This window comes from Mixophyes fleayi, chromosome 7 (assembly GCF_038048845.1).
Source record: "Mixophyes fleayi isolate aMixFle1 chromosome 7, aMixFle1.hap1, whole genome shotgun sequence".
NCBI lineage: Eukaryota > Metazoa > Chordata > Amphibia > Anura > Limnodynastidae > Mixophyes > Mixophyes fleayi.
The window spans coordinates 59731168-59751041 of NC_134408.1; the positions used below are offsets into that span (position 1 = coordinate 59731168).

Below are 19874 nucleotides of genomic sequence, written 5' to 3' on the forward strand. Positions count from 1 at the left end.
CTCCGCAAAGATCGGGGGCTAAACAGTGTCCCTACATAGCGGCAATGTACTGAACAGCAGCCGCGGCGCTGTCAAAGAAGCGTCCGAGGCGGTGCTGTATTGTAGTACAAACAACAGCACCGCTGGGCAGGGACGCTTCTTTGACAGCTCCGCTGCTGCTGTACAATACAGTGCCGCCGAAATGGAGCTGCTGCGCATGCGTTGCAGCTCTCTCTATATATTTTTTTTCGGGGAGGGAACCCCCCCCTTAAAAATCGTGCGTGCGCCCCTGTGCATCTTGGTGAAGCACCTTAACATAGATAAATCTTTCAAAATGCAGCCAAAGTGCAGCTGCTTGTTACCTGCTGTCACAGCCTGTGGCTTCATGCCTGTGACTGGCCAGGTTACTAGCAGCGGCACAAAGAGAGGGTGAGTAAAATTGGAGCATGTGTGCAGTACTGTATACTGGGGCAAGCTGTGTTGTACACTGAAGCATGAGAACTCTAGTGTATACTTAGGGCAGTAGTGGAACTACTAACACAGCAGCCTCAGCTATGCTTTCAGAAGTGAGCATGCATTGGCCAGAGTCAGGGTAACTTCTGAGCATGAATTGTCTGGCGCATGCTCAGTGAAGCCCCAATTTTGAATTTACTACACACAAATTTCCAGAGTGCAGCCCTTCAAGAGTTCACTTTTCTCCCTGTAGTAGAAGAGTTTGTTTCCCTAATGCACATAAGTATCATAGGTAGAGATGTTACCTGTGATGAACACTTTTCTAGCAATGTCTTGACCAACCAGATCATAATAATCCATATTATCCCTGCTATCTTGGAATGATAAGGAACATGAAAACACTGCTTTCTATCTATTCGGCCACAAAACACATTGAAATTGGTCCTCCAGTAAGATTCAGTGATGGTGGGAATACCCCAGCAAAACAAAATCTGCTCCTATATGAGCTGTGGGCAGCTGAGTCACTCACCATTCAAATAGCTTCCACCCTCTGTAGAAGACAAATCCACAACTACTGATGCATAAGGACAGTTACGGCTGCCTGCTGGTAGCAGTGTTATGTAGTATATTTGTAAGGAAGCCCGTGGTCCTTCAACAAGAGGCACACTGGCTTGTGAGATAGTGGATGTGAGTTAATTTGGGCACACGGCATTGCTGGGTCACAAGTACTACAGGTTTGGCTATCCCTTTCCAGTATAATTAACTGTTTTATTAATAGTCTGGGCTGCAAGAGCCAAGTACCTGATGGTTGAGCCTTTTTAGCTCTATCTGGAGGTGTTCTGACAAAGGCTATGCACCCTTTTCAACAAGTACACAAAATTTGCAGTGATCATACACCTCTATTGCAGAATAATTTCCCATATATACCATATGTTGGAAGAATGTGTTTTAAATTAGGCACACCCACCTCTACCTGGCAAGGAATGTCCTTAAAATACATGCCTCCATACATTTAATACATTATAACAATAATCTCGATCTCGCCTTTTAAACGGAAATCTGAAATATGCACTGCTTCACAAATCGGGGTAAACCTCTGTGCCTACTAGGTATACTTTCACTCTTCACAACTCTCACCCTGTGCTTGTGCAAACACAAAGGGCCTGATTCATGTTCGGACACAACCTGCACACAACTTTTGAAAAAGAGCACAGCATTTCAGCATAGTTCTGATCATATGCAGATCTCAAGATATGTTTCCATTTGAGTCTGGGTGTAAGTATGCTCTGCCTAAGCTTTATTTGCCGTATGTAGACAGATGCAACAGACTTCACTATCGCACAAGTGTATGTTCACTAAAAGGTCACATCAGAACACAATAAAAAAAATAAATGAACAACACTTTTTTTTTAAACATATTTTATTAGGATTTTTACAGCCGTTTTACAGTGTAACGATAAACTCGAAGAAAACAATCACCAGTAAGGAAAATAAACATTAGAATTGAGAGATAAAGGAGAAGAAGGAAAGAAACAGTGATGGAGCTTAGGCAAAAGGTCTAAGAGAAGACCTTAAGCAGGGAGGGGAAGAAGGGATATGTTAGCAGGGAAGGAGGAGGAGGGGAAAGCCCGGCCTGGAGCCATGTCTGGTGTCAGATATTTAGCTTGAAGGCTATCAAAGGGGCTGGCTTCACCAGTGCATCAAGAGGGTCGCCTGACATCTGGACCGTGATAAAAAAAGCCATGAGCTCCAAATGGCATGGAATTTGTTAGGTTGCTCATTAATAATACTTGTGATGTATTCACAGTGGTATGTCTGCGAGACCCTGTTGATCATTTCTGGGTTATTTCCAGGTAGCTGCTATCGCACACTTGGCGGCATTGAGTATGTGTACTTATCGACATCAGGAACTGATCTGTGTAAGAGAGAGTAAGAAGGGCAAGGAGGTAGAATCATAGAGGTAATGTTACGGATTAGATTATGAACCCTTTGCCAGTACCTCATGATCTTGGTGCAAGACCACCACAGGTGATGGAATGAGACATACTGGCCACAGAGTCTGCAGCAAAGCTTGGTGGAAGTAGGATATATGGTTTGTAGGTGGATGAGGACCAGGTACCATCTATAGAGTAATTTATATGAATTCTATTTAGTGTGCACATAGATGGAGCTCTTATCAACTTGCGTTCTGATCTTGGACCATTCAGAAACGTTCAATTCCTCGCCCATGTCTTCTTCCCATTTAAGCTTGTAGCAATCTTTGGCTGGTTGATAAAATGCCAGCAATCACCAGTAAAAAGTAGAGATTAATCCAGTTGGGAGGGATTTGCTCAAACATAAGGATTTAATGGGCAAAAGATGATAAAGCAATCTTAAATCCAGGGATCGAACAGTAGAGGTAGCGTAGTTGAAGATACTGGTAGAAATGGTCATGGGGAATGTTAAAGTGCCATTGGAGGTCTACAAATTCCATAAAAATTTGCATGGGTGCTCTCTCTGGGTGAAACCGAAGACCTTGTCAGAACCAATGTTTAATGGTGGAGTGTTGTAGTCCCGGAGGAAAAGCGGGATTATCCCAAAGGGGAAATTTAATATCAGGATTCTTTAATAAATATAATGCATGGGTGCTGTGGACTCAAATCTGAAGAGAGAAATGGGTAGTAGAGGGGAGTAGTGAGAGGAGGGGACGGGGGTGTTTGAGAGGTATCCACAAAAGAGTGTAAGGGTAAAGCAGCTGTAGAAAATTGTAAATGAATAACTCTTAACAGTATAAACATTAATATAAATATGGATTTTTAAAAATATTTTTTTTTACATTAAATACATAAATTAAGATGATTTTAATACGTACTATACAAGCAATGTATTTTTATAGTCAATCTTCCTTGCATACACATTTCTTTACTTATCTAGTGAAACACAGATGTGTTGTTTTGAATACAAAGTCTATGCCGTGCAAGTCATTACTATCAGTCAGCACCTACACCTGCCCTGTAGCTGGTGCAAATTATACGGCTTAAAAAAATATACATAGAGAAACCCAGGACTTGAATGGGCCGTAACTGCGTCTGCATGCCGTTGACATGTCCTTACTGTACATTGTTCTTCCGCCCCTTCCCTCCCCCGCTCCTCCCTAGGCAGTAGTAAGTGTCATTGGCATTCAGATTTGACTCACATACACATAAGGTCTGTTTCTGAGCATGCGCAGGGCAATTTCAAGCAATAGGACTTACATTCGAACATGAATCAGTCCCACAGTGTGTATAATCTCAGAGATTGAAAACCAAGCCACCTAGAAACCTTTTTCACTCATATTATAATGTCCCAATCCATCTAACCTACAGTACACTTAGAGCATAATATTGGGAGCTATGCTCATTAGGGGGAAACAGATAAGTTTACTGTAATAATGGTGCAGAAGATGGGGTAGAATACTGTTTTTTATTGAGTATTGAGTGTTGCACTAGAATTTATTGAACAGAAAAGTGTTTCTGATTAACTCAAAATTCCTGTCTAATTGAATCACAGATCATTCACAATATTGCATGCATTCCACATGTATCCCTCAGATATGGTACACAACCATATTGTTTGCTCTGGGAATGTAAAGTGCAATTTCATCCACAGACCCAGTGAAGCAGTAATACACATGGTCCGACAATAATGTACAATGGTAGCCGGTTTCTGAAGAAAATAACTCTGGAATATGAGAATACCAAACTCAGCAAATGTTTTAGCAAGTGATGTATTTGTAATAATGAATACTGTTCAAATGTACTGCCAGTCAGATTATAAAAAGTTTGTTTAAAGCATCAGAAAAATGTGTTTTGCAGACTGTACGTATTGTTGGACAAATGAAATGATGCAAATACAAGAGTAAAGAACAGGCAGCTTATAATGTATGCACACAAAAGAAATTGTCTTTGTTCGCACAATGACATCCTCATTACTATTACATAGATTTGTATTGGTGTGAGGGGGTGCTCGTTCAACTTGATTAAGTACTGTTGACAAAGGAAAAGGAGTACAGTTGAAAACAGAAACACTCCAGTCTATCGTTCTTATAATATCCTAATAGTAGTTGCAACTATACTTTTATTAACGATACCTTGCAATTATTCTTTTATAACCAGGTCATAGCAAGACAAACTTATTAAAATTAGTATAGAAAGGTGAAAAAAAGTAAAAAAATTGTGTCACTAAATTTTTATTACAGACCCTTCAGTGGAATCAGTAATGAGATGTATGTGTGTGTGTGTGTCTCCAAATCTCATGTCTTACATATGTATTATCCAATAAACTATTTTTGGAACATGTTTAGTTTTATTGATCCTCTTGATTTATTCTTTATATTAAACCTTATATTCTTATGTCTGACACAGTAAATATCATGTCACTTATTTACTGTCTAATAGTGTGGATTTTTTCTTTCTTTATCATTACCAGGGATGTTATTTATCATTGCCTGAGGACATTCATATCTTACACTTATATCAAGGATGTTATTCTCTTATATTGATATATAAATACAGGAACATCCAGTACTCAAAATATTAGAGATGAGCGCACTCGGATTTTGTGAATCCGAGCCCACCCGACCCTTTCCGATCCGAGTCGGATCCGAGACAGATACGGGTATTGGCGCCAAATGAAAACTTGAAACCGAGGCTCTGAGTCATAATCCCGTTGTCGGATCTCGCGATACTCGGATCCTATAAATTCCCCGCTAGTCGCCGCCATCTTCACTCGGGCATTGATCAGGGTAGAGGGAGGGTGTGTTAGGTGGTCCTCTGTCCTGGTAGATCTCGTGCTGTGCTGTTTAGTTCTGTGCTGTGCTGTGCTGTGCTGTGCTGTGCTGTGTTCTGCAGTATCAGTCCAGTGGTGCTGTGTGCTGTGCTCTGTCCTTCTGAGGTCAGTGGTGCTGCTGGGTCCAGTGCTGTGTCCTGTTCAGTCCAGTGGTGCTGTGTCCTGTGCTCTGTGCTTCTAAGGGCATAGTTATTTCCCCAATATTCCCCTGTGTTTAAAAAAATAAAAAAAAGTTATTTAAAAAAATACCAAAAACTAATTTAATTTTTTTTAATTACCACAAAATTTGCACAACCAATCCTGCAGTATAAGCCCATTGGTACTGCAATATTACCAAGTTCACACATTCAGCAGTAAAAGTCCAGTGGTACTGCAATATTACAAAGTTTACACATTCTGCAGTATCAGTCCAGTGGTGCTGTGTCCTGTGCTCTGTCCTGCTGAGTTCCGTAGTGCTGCTGGGTCCTGTGCCGTGTCCTGTTCAGTCCAGTGGTGCTGTGTCCTGTGCTCTGTGCTTCTAAGGGCATAGTTATTTCCCCATTATTCCCAAGTTTTTAAAAAATAAAAAAAAAGTTAAAAAAAAATTACAATTAAAAATTAAAAAAAAAATATATATAATTATAACCAAATTTGCAAAACCAATCCAGCAGTATAAGTCCATTGGTACTGCAATATTACAAAGTTCACACATTCTGCAGTATCAGTCCAAAAAGCCCAAGTTAAGAAAAAGTAGCAAAAAGAGAAACTTAAAATCATCTGAGGAGAAACGTAAAGTTGCCAATATGCCATTTACGACACGGAGTGGCAAGGAACGGCTTAGGCCCTGGCCCGTGTTCATGACTAGTGGTTCAGCTTCACCCACGGATCTTAGCCCTCCTCCTCCTCCCCCCCCCTACAAATTGGAATTCAGACCAGTTGAGGGTTTTATTATTATATTGTGGGGACCACTCTATCTATACCACACTACAACTCTATACCACTCTATTTAATACTTTAATTCTATTTAATACTTTAATTCTATTTAATACTTTAATTCTATTACTAATTACCATAAAGAGGAACTGCCGCTTCTATTTAATACTTTAATTCTATTAGTAGTTACCATAAAGAGGAACAAAATAAACCAATTTTACCAAAAGTATAATATGACTTAGACTTACAAACACTACACTTGAAAGATGGTGCCTTTAAATGAAAAAGTCAGTCTTCATTGCACGACTATGTGCAACAGGGACAGTTTTTTGGTTTACAAAGTCAACCAATAACACTTCGACCCTGTCTGTCTTTAACATACTTGATGGGATCTCAATGACGAATTGTCTGTACCATGTTTGGAGGAGGTATTGTGGCCCCGGCACCAAATTTACTACCGGGGCCACTCCACTGTGCAGTCCATATTTAGGTGTATCATATATTAAACAACGGTGACAGTTGATGCCCAATTTTTTAATTATATTGTGGCCTCGGTACCAAATTGTGTACCGGGGCCACCACACTACGCAGTCCATACCCTTTTTTGGTGGAATTCTGACACGTGGAGGGTTTTTTAATTATATTGTGGCCTCGGTACCAAATTGTGTACCAGGGCCACCACACTACATTGATCAGGGTAGAGGGAGGGTGTGTTAGGTGGTCCTCTGTTCTGGTAGATCTCGTGCTGTGCTGTTTAGTTCTGTGCTGTGCTGTGCTGTGCTGTGCTGTGTTCTGCAGTTTCAGTCCAGTGGTGCTGTGTGCTGTGCTCTGTCAATTTTAAGTTCAGTGGTGCTGCTGGGTCCTGTGTGCTGTGTCCTGTTCAGTCCAGTGGTCCTGTGTCCCGTGCTCTGTGCTTATAAGGGCATAGTTATTTCCCCAATATTCCCAAGTGTTTAAAAAATGTAAAAAAAGTTAATAAAAAAAATACAAAAAACTAATTAATTTTTTTTTTAATTACAACAAAATTTGCCAAACCAATCCTGCAGTATAAGCCCATTGGTACTGCAATATTATCAAGTTCACACATTCAGCAGTAAAAGTCCAGTGGTACTGCTGCAATATTACAAAGTTCACACATTCTGCAGTATCAGTCCAGTGGTGCTGTGTGCTGTGCTCTGTCAATTTTGAGTTCAGTGGTGCTGCTGGGTCCTGTGTGCTGTGTCCTGTTCAGTCCAGTGGTCCTGTGTCCCGTGCTCTGTGCTTCTAAGGGCATAGTTATTTCCCCAATATTCCCAAGTGTTTAAAAAATTTAAAAAAAGTTAATAAAAAAAAAATACAAAAAACTAATTAAAAAACAATTTAATTACAACAAAATTTGCAAAACCAATCCTGCAGTATAAGCCCATTGGTACTGCAATATTACCAAGTTCACACATTCAGCAGTAAAAGTCCAGTGGTACTACTGCAATATTAGAAATGTCACACATTCTGCAGTATCAGTCCAGTGGTGCTGTGTGCTGTGCTCTGTCAATTTTGAGTACAGTGGTGCTGCTGGGTCCTGTGTGCTGTGTCCTGTTCAGTCCAGTGGTCCTGTGTCCCGTGCTCTGTGCTTCTAAGGGCATAGTTATTTTCCCAATATTCCCAAGTGTTTAAAAAATTAAAAAAAAGTTAATAAAAAAAAAATACAAAAAAATAATTAAATTTTTTTTTAATTACAACAAAATTTGCCAAACCAATCCTGCAGTATAAGCCCATTGGTTATGCAATATTACCAAGTTCACACATTCAGCAGTAAAAGTCCAGTGGTACTGCTGCAATATTACAAAGTTCACACATTCTGCAGTATCAGTCAAGTGGTGCTGTGTGCTGTGCTCTGTCAATTTTGAGTTCAGTGGTGCTGCTGGGTCCTGTGTGCTGTATCCTGTTCAGTCCAGTGGTCCTGTGTCCCGTGCTCTGTGCTTCTAAGGGCATAGTTATTTCCCCAATAATCCCAAGTGTTTAAAAAATTAAAAAAAAAGTTAATAAAAAAAAATAAAAAAAAATAAAAAAATTAAATTACAACAAAATTTGCAAAACCAATCCTGCAGTATAAGCCCCTTGGTACTGCAATATTACCAAGTTCACACATTCTGCAGTATCTTGTGCTACATATAATGGAGACCAAAAATTTGGAGGATAAAGTAGGGAAAGATCAAGACCCACTTCCCCCTAATGCTGAAGCTGCTGCCACTAGTCATGACATAGACGATGAAATGCCATCAACGTTGTCTTCCAAGCCCGATGCCCAATCTCCTAGTACAGGACATGTAAAATCCAAAAAGCCCAAGTTCTCAAAAAAAAAGCAAAAAGAGAAACTTAAAATCATCTGAGGAGAAATGTAAAGTTGGCAATATGCCATTTACGACACGTAGTGGCAAGGAACGGCTTAGGCCCTGGCCCGTGTTCATGACTAGTGGTCCATCTTCACCCAAGGATTTTAGCCCTCCTCCTCCTCCCCCCCCTACAAAAAATTGAAGAGAGTTATGCTGTCAGCAACAAAACAGCAAACAACTCTGCCTTCTAAAGAGAAATTATCACAAATCCCCAAGGCGAGTCCAAGGGTGTTGGTGGTTGTCAAGCCTGATCTTCCCATCACTGTACGGGAAGAGGTGGCTCGGGAGGAGGCTATCGATGATGTAGCTGGCGCTGTGGAGGAACTTGATGATGAGGATGGTGATGTGGTTATTGTAAATGAGGCACCAGGGGGGTACACAGCTGATGTCCATGGGATGAAAAAGCCCATCGTCATGCCTGGTCAGAAGACCAAAAAATGCACCTCTTCGGTCTGGAGTTATTTTTTTTCCAAATCCGGACAACAAATGTATGGCCATATGTAGCTTATGTAAAGCTCAAATAAGCAGGGGTAAGGATCTTGCCCACCTAGGGACATCCTCCCTTATACGTCACCTGAATAACCTTCATAGTTCAGTGGTTAGTTCAGGAACTGGGGCTAGGACCGTCATCGGTACAGGGACACCTAAATCCCGTGGTCCAGTTGGATACACACCAGCAACACCCTCCTCGTCAACTTCCTCCACAATCTCCATCAGATTGAGTCCTGCAGCCCAAGTCAGCAGCCAGACTGAGTCCTCTCCAATACGGGATTCATCCGAGGAATCCTGCAGCGGTACGCCTACTACTGCCACTGCTGCTGTTGCTGCTGTTAGTCAGTCATCTTCCCAGAGGGGAAGTCGTAAGACTGCTAAGTCTTTCACAAAACAATTGACCGTCCAACAGTCGTTTGCCATGACCACAAAATACAATAGTAGTCACCCTATTGCAAAGCGTATAACTGCGGCTGTAACTGCAATGTTGGTGTTAGACGTACGACCGGAGTCCGCCATCAGTGGAGTAGGATTTAAAGGGTTGATGGAGGTATTGTGTCCCCGGTACCAAATCCCGTTGAGATTCCACTTCACTAGGCAGGTGATACCAAAAATGTACAGAGAAGTACGATTAAGTGTCCTCAGTGCTCTGAAAAATGCAGTTGTACCCACTGTCCACTTAACCACGGACATGTGGACAAGTGGTTCTGGGCAAACGAAGGACTATATGACTGTGACAGCCCACTGGGTAGATGCATCACCTTCCGCAGCAACAGCAACAGCTGCATCAGTAGCAGCATCTACAAAATGGCTGCTCGTGCAAAGGCAGACAACATTGTGTATAACAGGCTTTAATAAGAGGCACAACGCTGACAACATGTTAGAAAAACTGAGGGAAATTATCTCCCAGTGGCTTACCCCACTTAGACTCTCATGGGGATTTGTGGTGTCAGACAATGCCAGTAACATTGTGCGGGCATTAAATATGGGCAATTTCCAGCACGTCCCATGTTTTGCACACAGCATTAATTTGGTGGTGCAGCATTACCTGAAGAGTGACAGGGGTGTGCAGGAGATGCTTGCGGTGGCCCGCAAAATTGCTGGACACTTTCGGCATTCAGCCAGTGCCTACCGCAGACTAGAGGCACATCAAAAAAGCATGAACCTGCCCTGCCATCACCTCAAACAAGAGGTTGTGACGCGCTGGAACTCCACCCTCTATATGCTGCAGAGGATGGAGGAGCAGCAAAAGGCCATTCAGGCCTACACAGCCACCTACGACATAGGCAAAGGAGTGGGGATGCGCCTCAGTCAAGCGCAGTGGAGACTGATTTCCGTGTTGTGCAAGGTTCTGCAGCCATTTGAACTTGCCACACGAGAAGTCAGTTCCGACACTGCCAGCCTGAGTCAAGTCATTCCCCTGATCAGGCTGTTGCAGAAGCAGCTGGAGAAAGTGAGGGAGGAGCTGGTAAACCATTGCAATCCAACAAAGCATGTAGCTCTTGTGGATGAAGCCCTTCGTACGCTTTGCCAGGATCCGAGGGTGGTCACTATTTTAAAGTCAGAGGAATACATTCTGGCCACCGTTCTCGATCCTCGGTTTAAAGCGTATGTTTTGTCTCTGTTTCCGGCGGACACAAGTCTGCAGCGGTGCAAAGACCTGCTGGTCAGGAGATTGTCCTCTGAAGAGGACCGTGACATGCCAACAGCTCCACCCTCATTTTCTTCCACATCTATGGCTGCGAGGAAAAAGCTCAGTTTTCCTAAAAGAGCCGCTGGCGGGGATGCTGATAACATCTGGTCCGGACTGAAGGACCTGCCAACCATTGCAGACATGTTTACTGTCGCTGCATTGGATGCTGTCACAATTGAAAAAATGGTGGAGGATTATTTTGCTGACACCATCCAAATAGACATGTCAGACAGTCCATATTGTTACTGGCAGGAAAACAAAAAGGCAGTTTGGAAGCCCCTGTACAAACTGGCTCTATTTTACCTGAGTTGTCCCCCCTCCAGTGTGTACTCGGAAAGAGTTTTTAGTGCAGCGGGGAACCTGGTCAGTGAGCGGCGAAGGAGGTTGCTTCCTCACAACGTTGAAAAAATGATGTTTATAAAAATGAATAATCAATTCCTCAATGAAGTACAGCACTGCCCTCCAGATAGTACAGAGGGACCTGTCGTTGTGGATTCCAGTGGGGACGAATTGATAATGTGTGAGGAGGAGGAAGTACACACTGTAGGGGGAGAGGAATCAGAGGTTGAGGATGAGGACGACATCTTTCCTCAGTAGAGCCTGTTTAGTTTGTACAGGGAGAGATGAATTGTTATTTTGGTGTGGGGGCCCAAACAAAGCAATCATTTCAGCCACAGTTGTTTGGTAGGCCCTGTTGCTGAAATGATTGGTTTGTTAAAGTGTGCATGTCCTATTTCAACAACATAAGGGTGGGTGGGAGGGCCCAAGGACAATTCCATCTTGTAACTATTTTTTTGGCATTATGTGACCATTCAACAGTCGTTTGCCATGTTCAAAAAGTAAGAGAAAATGTCAACAAATTCAAAAAATTAAATCAAAAGTTAAATGCCCTGTCATTATTTAAAACAAGAGGGTTTGACGTGCTAGAATTAGTGTAGTGTTAATATGTTATAAACACTACACTTGGAACTTGGAGGAGGTATTGTGGCCCAGGTATCAAATTTAGTACCGGGGCCACTCCACTACACAGTCCAGAATTTTTTTTTGGGAAATTCAGAGCTGTGGAGGGTTTTTTATTAATTATATTGTGGTGACCACTCCTCTACGCAGTCCAGATACATTTATTGGTGCGAATCATACAAGTTCAGGGTTTTTAAATTATATTGTGGTGACCCACTCCTCTACGCAGTCCAGGTACATTTTTTGGTGCGATAAGACCAGTTGATGGTTTTCTTATTACATTGTGGTGACCCACTCCTCTACGCAGTCCAGATACATTTATTGGTGCGAATCATACAAGTTCAGGGTTTTTAAATTATATTGTGGTGACCCACTCCTCTACGCAGTCCAGGTACATTTTTTGGTGCGATAAGACCAGTTGATGGTTTTCTTATTACATTGTGGTGACCCACTCCTCTACGCAGTCCAGATACATTTATTGGTGCGAATCATACAAGTTCAGGGTTTTTAAATTATATTGTGGTGACCCACTCCTCTACGCAGTCCAGGTACATTTTTTGGTGCGATAAGACCAGTTGATGGTTTTCTTATTACATTGTGGTGACCCACTCCTCTACGCAGTCCAGATACATTTATTGGTGCGAATCATACAAGTTAAGGGTTTTTAAATTATATTGTGGTGACCCACTCCTCTACGCAGTCCAGGTACATTTTTTGGTGCGATTAAGACCAGTTGATGGTTTTCATATGATATTGTGGTGACCCACTCCTCTACGCAGTCCAGATACATTTATTGGTGTGAATCATACAAGTTCAGGGTTTTTAAATTATATTGTGGTGACCCACTCCTCTACGCAGTCCAGATACATTTATTGGTGCGATAAGACCATTTGATGGTTTTCTTATTATATTGTGGTGACCCACTCCTCTACGCAGTCCAGATACATTTATTGGTGCGAATCATACAAGTTCAGGGTTTTTAAATTATATTGTGGTGACCCACTCCTCTACGCAGTCCAGGTACATTTTTTGGTGCGATTAAGACCAGTTGATGGTTTTCTTATTATATTGCGGTGACCCACTCCTCTACGCAGTACAGATACATTTATTGGTGCGAATCATACAAGTTCAGGGTTTTTAAATTATATTGTGGTGACCCACTCCTCTACGCAGTCCAGATACATTTATTGGTGCGAATCATACAAGTTCAGGGTTTTCTTATTATATTGTGGTGACCCACTCCTCTACGCAGTCCAGAAAGATACCTCGTTGCAACGTTTTGGACTAATAACTATATTGTGAGGTGTTCAGAGTACACTGTAAATTAGTGGAAATGCTTGTTATTGAATGTTATTGAGGTTAATAATAGCGTAGGAGTGAAAATAAGCCCAAAAACTTGATTTTTGAACTTTTTATGCTTTTTTCAAAAAAAATCCGAATCCAAAACCTTAAATCCGAACCAAAACCTTTCGGCAGGTGTTTTGCGAAACAAATCCGAACCCAAAACATCGTGAAAATCCGAATCCAAAACACAAAACACGAGACACCAAAAGTCGCCGGTGCACATCCCTACAAAATATCATGCTGTAATAGATGGTATTGTATGTTCCCACGGGAGGATCATATCCCGGGAGGATAACGTTTATGTAGCATTTTTTGGAGAAATCTCTATATAAAGCAGTACTGTTGTAGAAACCACTATATTAAAAACTTTGTTTTCACACCTCATTACCGGTTCCACTAAAAGGTCTGAAAAAAAAAATTAGTGTATAATTTTCTTTCTTTTTTCACCTTTCTATACTAATTTTTATACATTCTCCTTGCTATGACTTGGTAATAATATAGTAATTTTAAGGTATTATTAATAAAAGTTTTAACTACAATGAGGAAATTATAATAACAATAGACTGGAGTGCTCCTGTATTCAACTCTCCTTTTTTTCCTTTGTAAACAGCTTATAATGTATCCCCAGTGTTAGTGACAATTGTCTGTTCCATTGTCATGGTCTTCTTCTCCAAGTTTAAATCTCCAACACCTTCTGACAGACACTGTGGTGCCATTCACACTGTACTCACCAATGAATTCTCAGCCATTCCACAGCTTTGTCATCGACATTAGCATACAGGAAAATACCCCATCATCAGAATCATCCTTCTCATTTCTTCTAGTATACAAAGAGTTGCTTTTAAGTCATTATTATTATTATATGTTATAAGTCTTCCCGATGTGATAGGACAGACCCCCACCATGAGTGAGAAGTTACAGAACTATACAAGGTGTCCAGCTGTCATCTCGTGAAGGGACCTGGGGGTAAATGTATCAAGCTCCGATTTTTCCAGCGATTTAAAATTGCGGCAAATCACGGGTAATAATAACCCGCAATTTGAGTACCCAAGTCGCCAGATGTATTAAGCTGCGTTTTTTACTCTGATCTTCAAAATTGCTGGTCATCTCTAGCGATTTGCCAACTCTCCCGTATATCACTAACTCTCCCGTGTTTAGGTAAAAATTGTCATATAAAACACACTGCTTCCTAGATGCGAGATTGTCAAACACATCACTGTTACACTGCCTGCCTATACAGCCACAGGTCCCGGCGTCTGTCAAAGGTTTAAAAATAGATGAATGTCTGAAAAAAAATATGCATGGGATCCCTCGCGACCGAGCACCATTAACCCTAGTGCTGCCAGCCTACTGCTGTGAAAATCGGAAAAAAACATCTTGCAGAAGAAATTCCTACCTCTATTTGTGCAGTGCATGTCTGCATGCCACATCGCCAGTTATTAAGTCTCTTCCATATTGTTACTTTATGAATAAATTAGATTGGAGTTTAAAATTTTATGTAATTTTCTCTCATTACTGAATTTATGTTTAAGGGTTTTTGAGCGCCTCTTAATTTTTTATTGTTTGTTTATTATTGTATAGGGTTGCAGTGCCCCTAGAGGCAGCCATTTCTCTTATACACTTCATCATCATCATCATCATCATCATCATTTATTTATATAGCGCCACTGATTCCGCAGCGCTGTACAGAGAACTCACTCACATCAGTCCCTGCCCCATTGGGGCTTACAGTCTAAATTCCCTAACACACACATACACAGACTAGGGTCAATCTTGTTAGCAGCTAATTAACCTACAAGTATGTTTTTGGAGTGTGGGAGGAAACCGGAGCACCCGGAGGAAACCCACGCAAACACGGTGAGAACATACAAACTCCACACAGATAAGGCCACTTACAATACACTTACAATTGTGTTACATTATCTGACCACTTCCAAACATATACTGTAGATAACTGTGGTTAATTTTATCACACATATTTTGCTTGTTACATAATTATATACTGCGTGATCTGTGCTGTGTATTGTGTTCACTAATTATTTTCCATATTTCATGTACCTATACATTTTCCAAACAGGTCCCAACATTCCGCGATATATAAAAGAATCCAGTACCACATTATGAAAGCTGCAATAACTGGCAGGTGAGAGCAACACCATTTTAATACATAATGGGGGAAATTCAATTGATAGCAATGTGGTACTCAGACATCGCTCCGCACACATTGCCGGCAATTAAAGTAGAAACTTCTGACAAAATCTCCGCCGCAAAGTGTCTCAGAGACGTTTCGGGAACACTTTGTGGTTAATTGGATTCCGCCCATAAGGTCATGTGTCACTATGTGGTGTGGCCACACCCCCTTCTCCTGCTATGTATCTGCATAGTTAGTGGGGCCAGGGTTTAAATTGTGCATAGTTGGGGGGGCTCCCAATATTTCTTTCTTGTCCCTAGATTCTAATTAGCGTTCCTTCAGTCTATGCAACAACGGACATTCGGTTTCGCAACACACAGTGAACCACAGGTATTAGACGTATTACGTACTTTCCTGCTTTATACGACGCGTCCGTCCATCCACCCTTTGTTGAGGAACCGAATATCGTAAGCGTTGCATACCTGCCGGTAACGTAATTCCTAACTCACAAGCCCCCAAATTATTAAAGTAATTCTATCGTTTTAAAATAAGCATTGCCCAATCAATTGTATGTGTATCCAAAGCACATGGTGGTTTATTTTAGCAGATGTAAATAGTCAACAATTCAATACATTATTATATTATGATACAGTACAGTACAACACAGCCAATACCAAAAGATAAGTACATACCAAATGCAATCGCTTGCGCACGCTGCGCACCCACCGGACCCGATGGACAATATTCTGTATAGAATATTGTGTCAGAGTTGACTGAGGCCCCAGTGAGATGCAACTAATATATATACAGTCAGTGTTTCATTGTGAACAATAGAGATGACGTAGATTGTTTCTATAGGTCCAGACGTTGGGTGGGTCCAGGCCAGACAGGTAATAGGTTGATTCAATCTAAGGAATCCAAAGGTGGGGGTCTTCTGTCCAGGGGGTCTGCTCCTTTTCATAGCCAGTATCATACAAAGGTTTACTCTCTAATATCAATAACTAAAGTATGCAATGTGCGATCTCTTCGCCGACTGCACCGGACAGCTGCTGATGATTAGGGCTTCAATATGATATCAGGCATGACACCTTTCCTATTACCTAAACCTTTAATAACACTACAATGTACATATAATCAACATATATATATATATATATATATATATATATATATATATATATATATATATATAGACTAATAATAAACCGAATACTATCTGCTCCTGAATTACAGTGTAACAGAACCAATATGAAATTATATAAATAACTAACTGTTGTAATGCGAGTGTGTGCGTGCGTATTTTACCGTGCGAACGCACCACGTCACGAAACACGTGGCGTACGCTTCGCAATACGCACGGCAAACCAATATTAAACCAATATACTTTCGTTCATCCAATTATACGACTTTGACAACTGTTTCCAGTGGTGGGATTCAGCCGGTTCTCACCAGTTCGCCAGAATCGATACCTAATTTTAGGCTCAGTTCGGCAAACCGGTGACTACAGACTGAGTCCACCCTCTTCGTTGGTGGGGGAGCAGGGTCCTTTAAAAAAAATTTAAAAAAAATACTCACCTATTCGCAGCGTAAGCACTCCTCCTCACTGCTCTGTCCACACTGAATGTCGGGCGTGACGTCATCACACCCGACGTTCAGTGATGAGCGGCGCAGAGAGGAGTCGGCAAGCAAGAAGAGAAGAAAAGAGAAGAAAGAAGAGAGTGTGAAAAGGGGCAAAAGCAGAATGGCAGAGTGTTTTGAGGGGCAACAGCAGCATGACACAGTGTGAAGAGGGGCAAAGGCATTTTGAGGGGCAAAAGCAGCATGACACAGTGTGAAGAGGGTCAAAGGCAGTATGACAGAGTGTGAAGAGGGGCAAAAGCAGAATGTCAGTGTTTTGAGGGGCAAAGCAACATGACACAATGTGAAGAGGGGCAAAGGCAGCATGTCAGAGTGTTTTGAGGGGCAAAAGCAGCATGATAGAGAGTGAAGGGGGAGCAAAGCAGCATGGTAGAGTGTTTTGAGGGGCAAAAGCAGCCTGGCACAATGTGAAGGAGGGCAAAAGCAGCAAGACACAGTGTGAAGAGGGGCAAAAGCAGCATGGCAGAGTGTTTTGAGGGGCAAAAGCAGCATGGCAGAGTGTGAAGGGGGAGCAAAGCAGCATGGTAGAGTGTTTTGAGGGGCAAAAGCAGCATGGCACAGTGTGAAGAGGGGCAAAAGCAGCATGGCAGAGTGTTTTGAGGGGGCAAAAGCAGCAAGACACAGTGTGAAAAGGGGCAAAAACAGCATGGCACAGTGTGAAGGGCGGTAAAAGCAGCATGGCACAGTGTGAAAGAAGGTAAAAGCAGCATTGCACAGTGTGAAGAGGGGCAAAATCAGCATGGCAGAGTGTGAAGAGGGGCAAAAGCAGCATGGCAGATTGGGAAGGGGTAAAAGCAGCATGGCTCAGTGTGAAGGGGGTAAAAGCAGCATGGCACAAAAATCTTTCTTATAACATAATCTAGTTTTTTGTACCTATTTTATTGTTCTTATTTGAATATTAAATGCATGAAATATTAAACTACCTTTTGGTATATCTTTTTGTATACTTAAAACAGTCATTAGGGCAGAGAACCGGTTGCTAATTTATTTGAATCCCACCACTGCCTGTTTCCACCTGTGAACAACTCACTAGCCCTTAATAAGCAAATTCAGCAAATAAAGTTGCACCCAATAGAAACACCTGTACGTAAATATACGTTGCGTTTTCCTTTAGCTATTTTTAGGGGCTCCAGAACTGCTTATCAGTGGCGCTGCGCCATATAGGTACATGGTAGTTTCACTTAATAGGATTTAGTGCACAATCCATGGTGCAAAGTGTAAGGACAATCCCAAAAGAAACATGTCTACAGTAATTATTTTTTTTGTTTTATGCAATACCATAGGGCAGGCTTGGCTAACCTGTGGAACTACAGGTGTTTGTGAAACTACAAGTCCCAGCATACCCTTTCAGCAATAAGCTGCAATTTATTAGCAAAGCATGCTGGGGCTTGTAGTTTCAAAACACCTGGAGTGCCACAGGTTAGCCAAGTCTGCCATAGGGAAACAATACTAATGATAATAAATGTTAGAGATTTTTAAAATACAATTTCTGCAAATGTATGCAATAATATGCGTATCACATCCTGGTAACAGACGACTGTTTCCATTCAAACATACACAAATTCCTTGAATCAAGTACACTTTTTCAATTAAATATTTTAATACATTTCTAACAAAGTTATATTGCTTACAACATATTTTTCAGATTAGAGATATAAACTAGAAGCAATAATTGGGTTTATCTGTATTTGGAGATAAGAACACCGGAGACAGCAGCGATGAACTTGTCCCAGGCAGCATGGGCTGTTGCATCAAACGCAGCTGGGAAGTGGGAAGCCAGAACAACCAGGATGCAGTGAGACAGCAGCTGCAAGAGACATTTATGTCAGTCACTATCGATCATTTCAAATATCAGCCTTCAATAAAACATATCAATACACAATAAATCCTTTCAGAAAAAATTCTTACTAAAATATAACATACAGCTTGCAATTTGCCTTTAATATTTACACAGACAAATATGTTTAAAAGTATTTGCATATATTCATGTGTGTGCAAACTTCACAAGAGACATTTATGTCCATCATTATTATTTTTTTAAAATATCAGCCTTCAATAAAATACATCAATACACAATCATAGCTGAGTGTTATGAAATTATATTAATAAACATTTCTTACTAATGACATAAAAATATTTGTAAAGGTATTTGAGTGTATTCATATTAGAGTAACTGTATTGTGAAACAACTAAGAACATCTATTAATACTGTGTCTCACCTTGAAGTTTCCTGGGTCCACTCTCAGGTTGTATGCATGCAGGTCACTCAGCTTGGACAGGGCTCCATCTAAGTTGTCCAGATGCTTAGCAGCATCTCCAAGGGCAGCAAGGACCTTACCTCCATGAGCCTGGAGATCAGCAGATCCGTGGCTCACATCAAAGTGGCTGAAGTAAGTCTTGGTCTGAGGGAAGCTCAGAAATAGCCTAAAATCAAAAGTTAATATTTATTAAAGAATATAAAGATTTAACTTCTAATAGGTTGTTCACAGTTACAGTGAGTACTGCAGACAATCTGATAATGCTGGCAAGGGTTTATTCTGTCAATTATTAGGCAAGTTCTCTATTTTAACTCTCCATCAAATATTAAACATGTTTCAGAAGAATAAGATATTTCATAATTTAATACTGTTTATTAAATAAACTGAAATTCTGATCTAAAGCACTATGTATGCAATTTATATTACCCTAACTAATAATCTATATTAGATTTTTTCAGATTGTTATATTACCTCTCCAAAGCTTCAGCACCGAGAGCGTTTACATTTCCGGAGACTTTGCCCCAAATGCCCACAATTGCAGCCTTCTCAGCATCAGAGAAAGTCATCTTTCTGGTGTGTGGTCACTGAGCCTGAGATGAAGACCTGAAGAGTTTGATCTGTTTCCTTGTTCTTGGTCACTTATATTTTATAGAGGAAGGGTCAGCAATTCTGGCAATGTTCCATCACTATTGGTCAGTTCTGAGTTACACCCAAACATAAGTGCTGTGATTATCTCTTGTAGAAAAGTGCTGCATATGTACAAATATATTACAGATCAGCCACATGAAAATGCATGACAGAATGTAACACATGTACTATGGAGTTTGCAAATTAGA

The 19874-nt window shown here is 41.1% G+C and overlaps 1 protein-coding gene across 1 annotated transcript; it reads right to left on the reverse strand.

The window, feature by feature from the left end:
* Nucleotides 1-18458: 18458 nt before the first annotated feature.
* LOC142098714 (hemoglobin subunit alpha-3-like) lies at nt 18459-19633 on the reverse strand. Its single transcript, XM_075181531.1, has 3 exons — nt 19510-19633; nt 19000-19204; nt 18459-18587 (listed from the first exon to the last, which is right to left on the reverse strand). Exons 1-3 carry the CDS (start codon nt 19602-19604, stop codon nt 18459-18461), a joined length of 429 nt encoding a protein of 142 aa, XP_075037632.1. The 5' UTR covers nt 19605-19633.
* Between the last annotated feature and the right edge of the window lie 241 nt (nt 19634-19874).

Excerpts from the sequence above, each read along its gene's own strand:
- LOC142098714 (XM_075181531.1), bottom strand. The coding sequence starts at position 19,604 with ATGACTTTCTCTGATGCTGAGAAGGCTGCAATTGTGGGCATTTGGGGC. Across the intron at positions 19,205-19,509 it reads GGTGCTGAAGCTTTGGAGAG|GCTATTTCTGAGCTTCCCTC; the intron begins GTAATATAACAA and ends TTTTGATTTTAG. Across the intron at positions 18,588-18,999 it reads TGGACCCAGGAAACTTCAAG|CTGCTGTCTCACTGCATCCT; the intron begins GTGAGACACAGT and ends TGTCTCTTGCAG.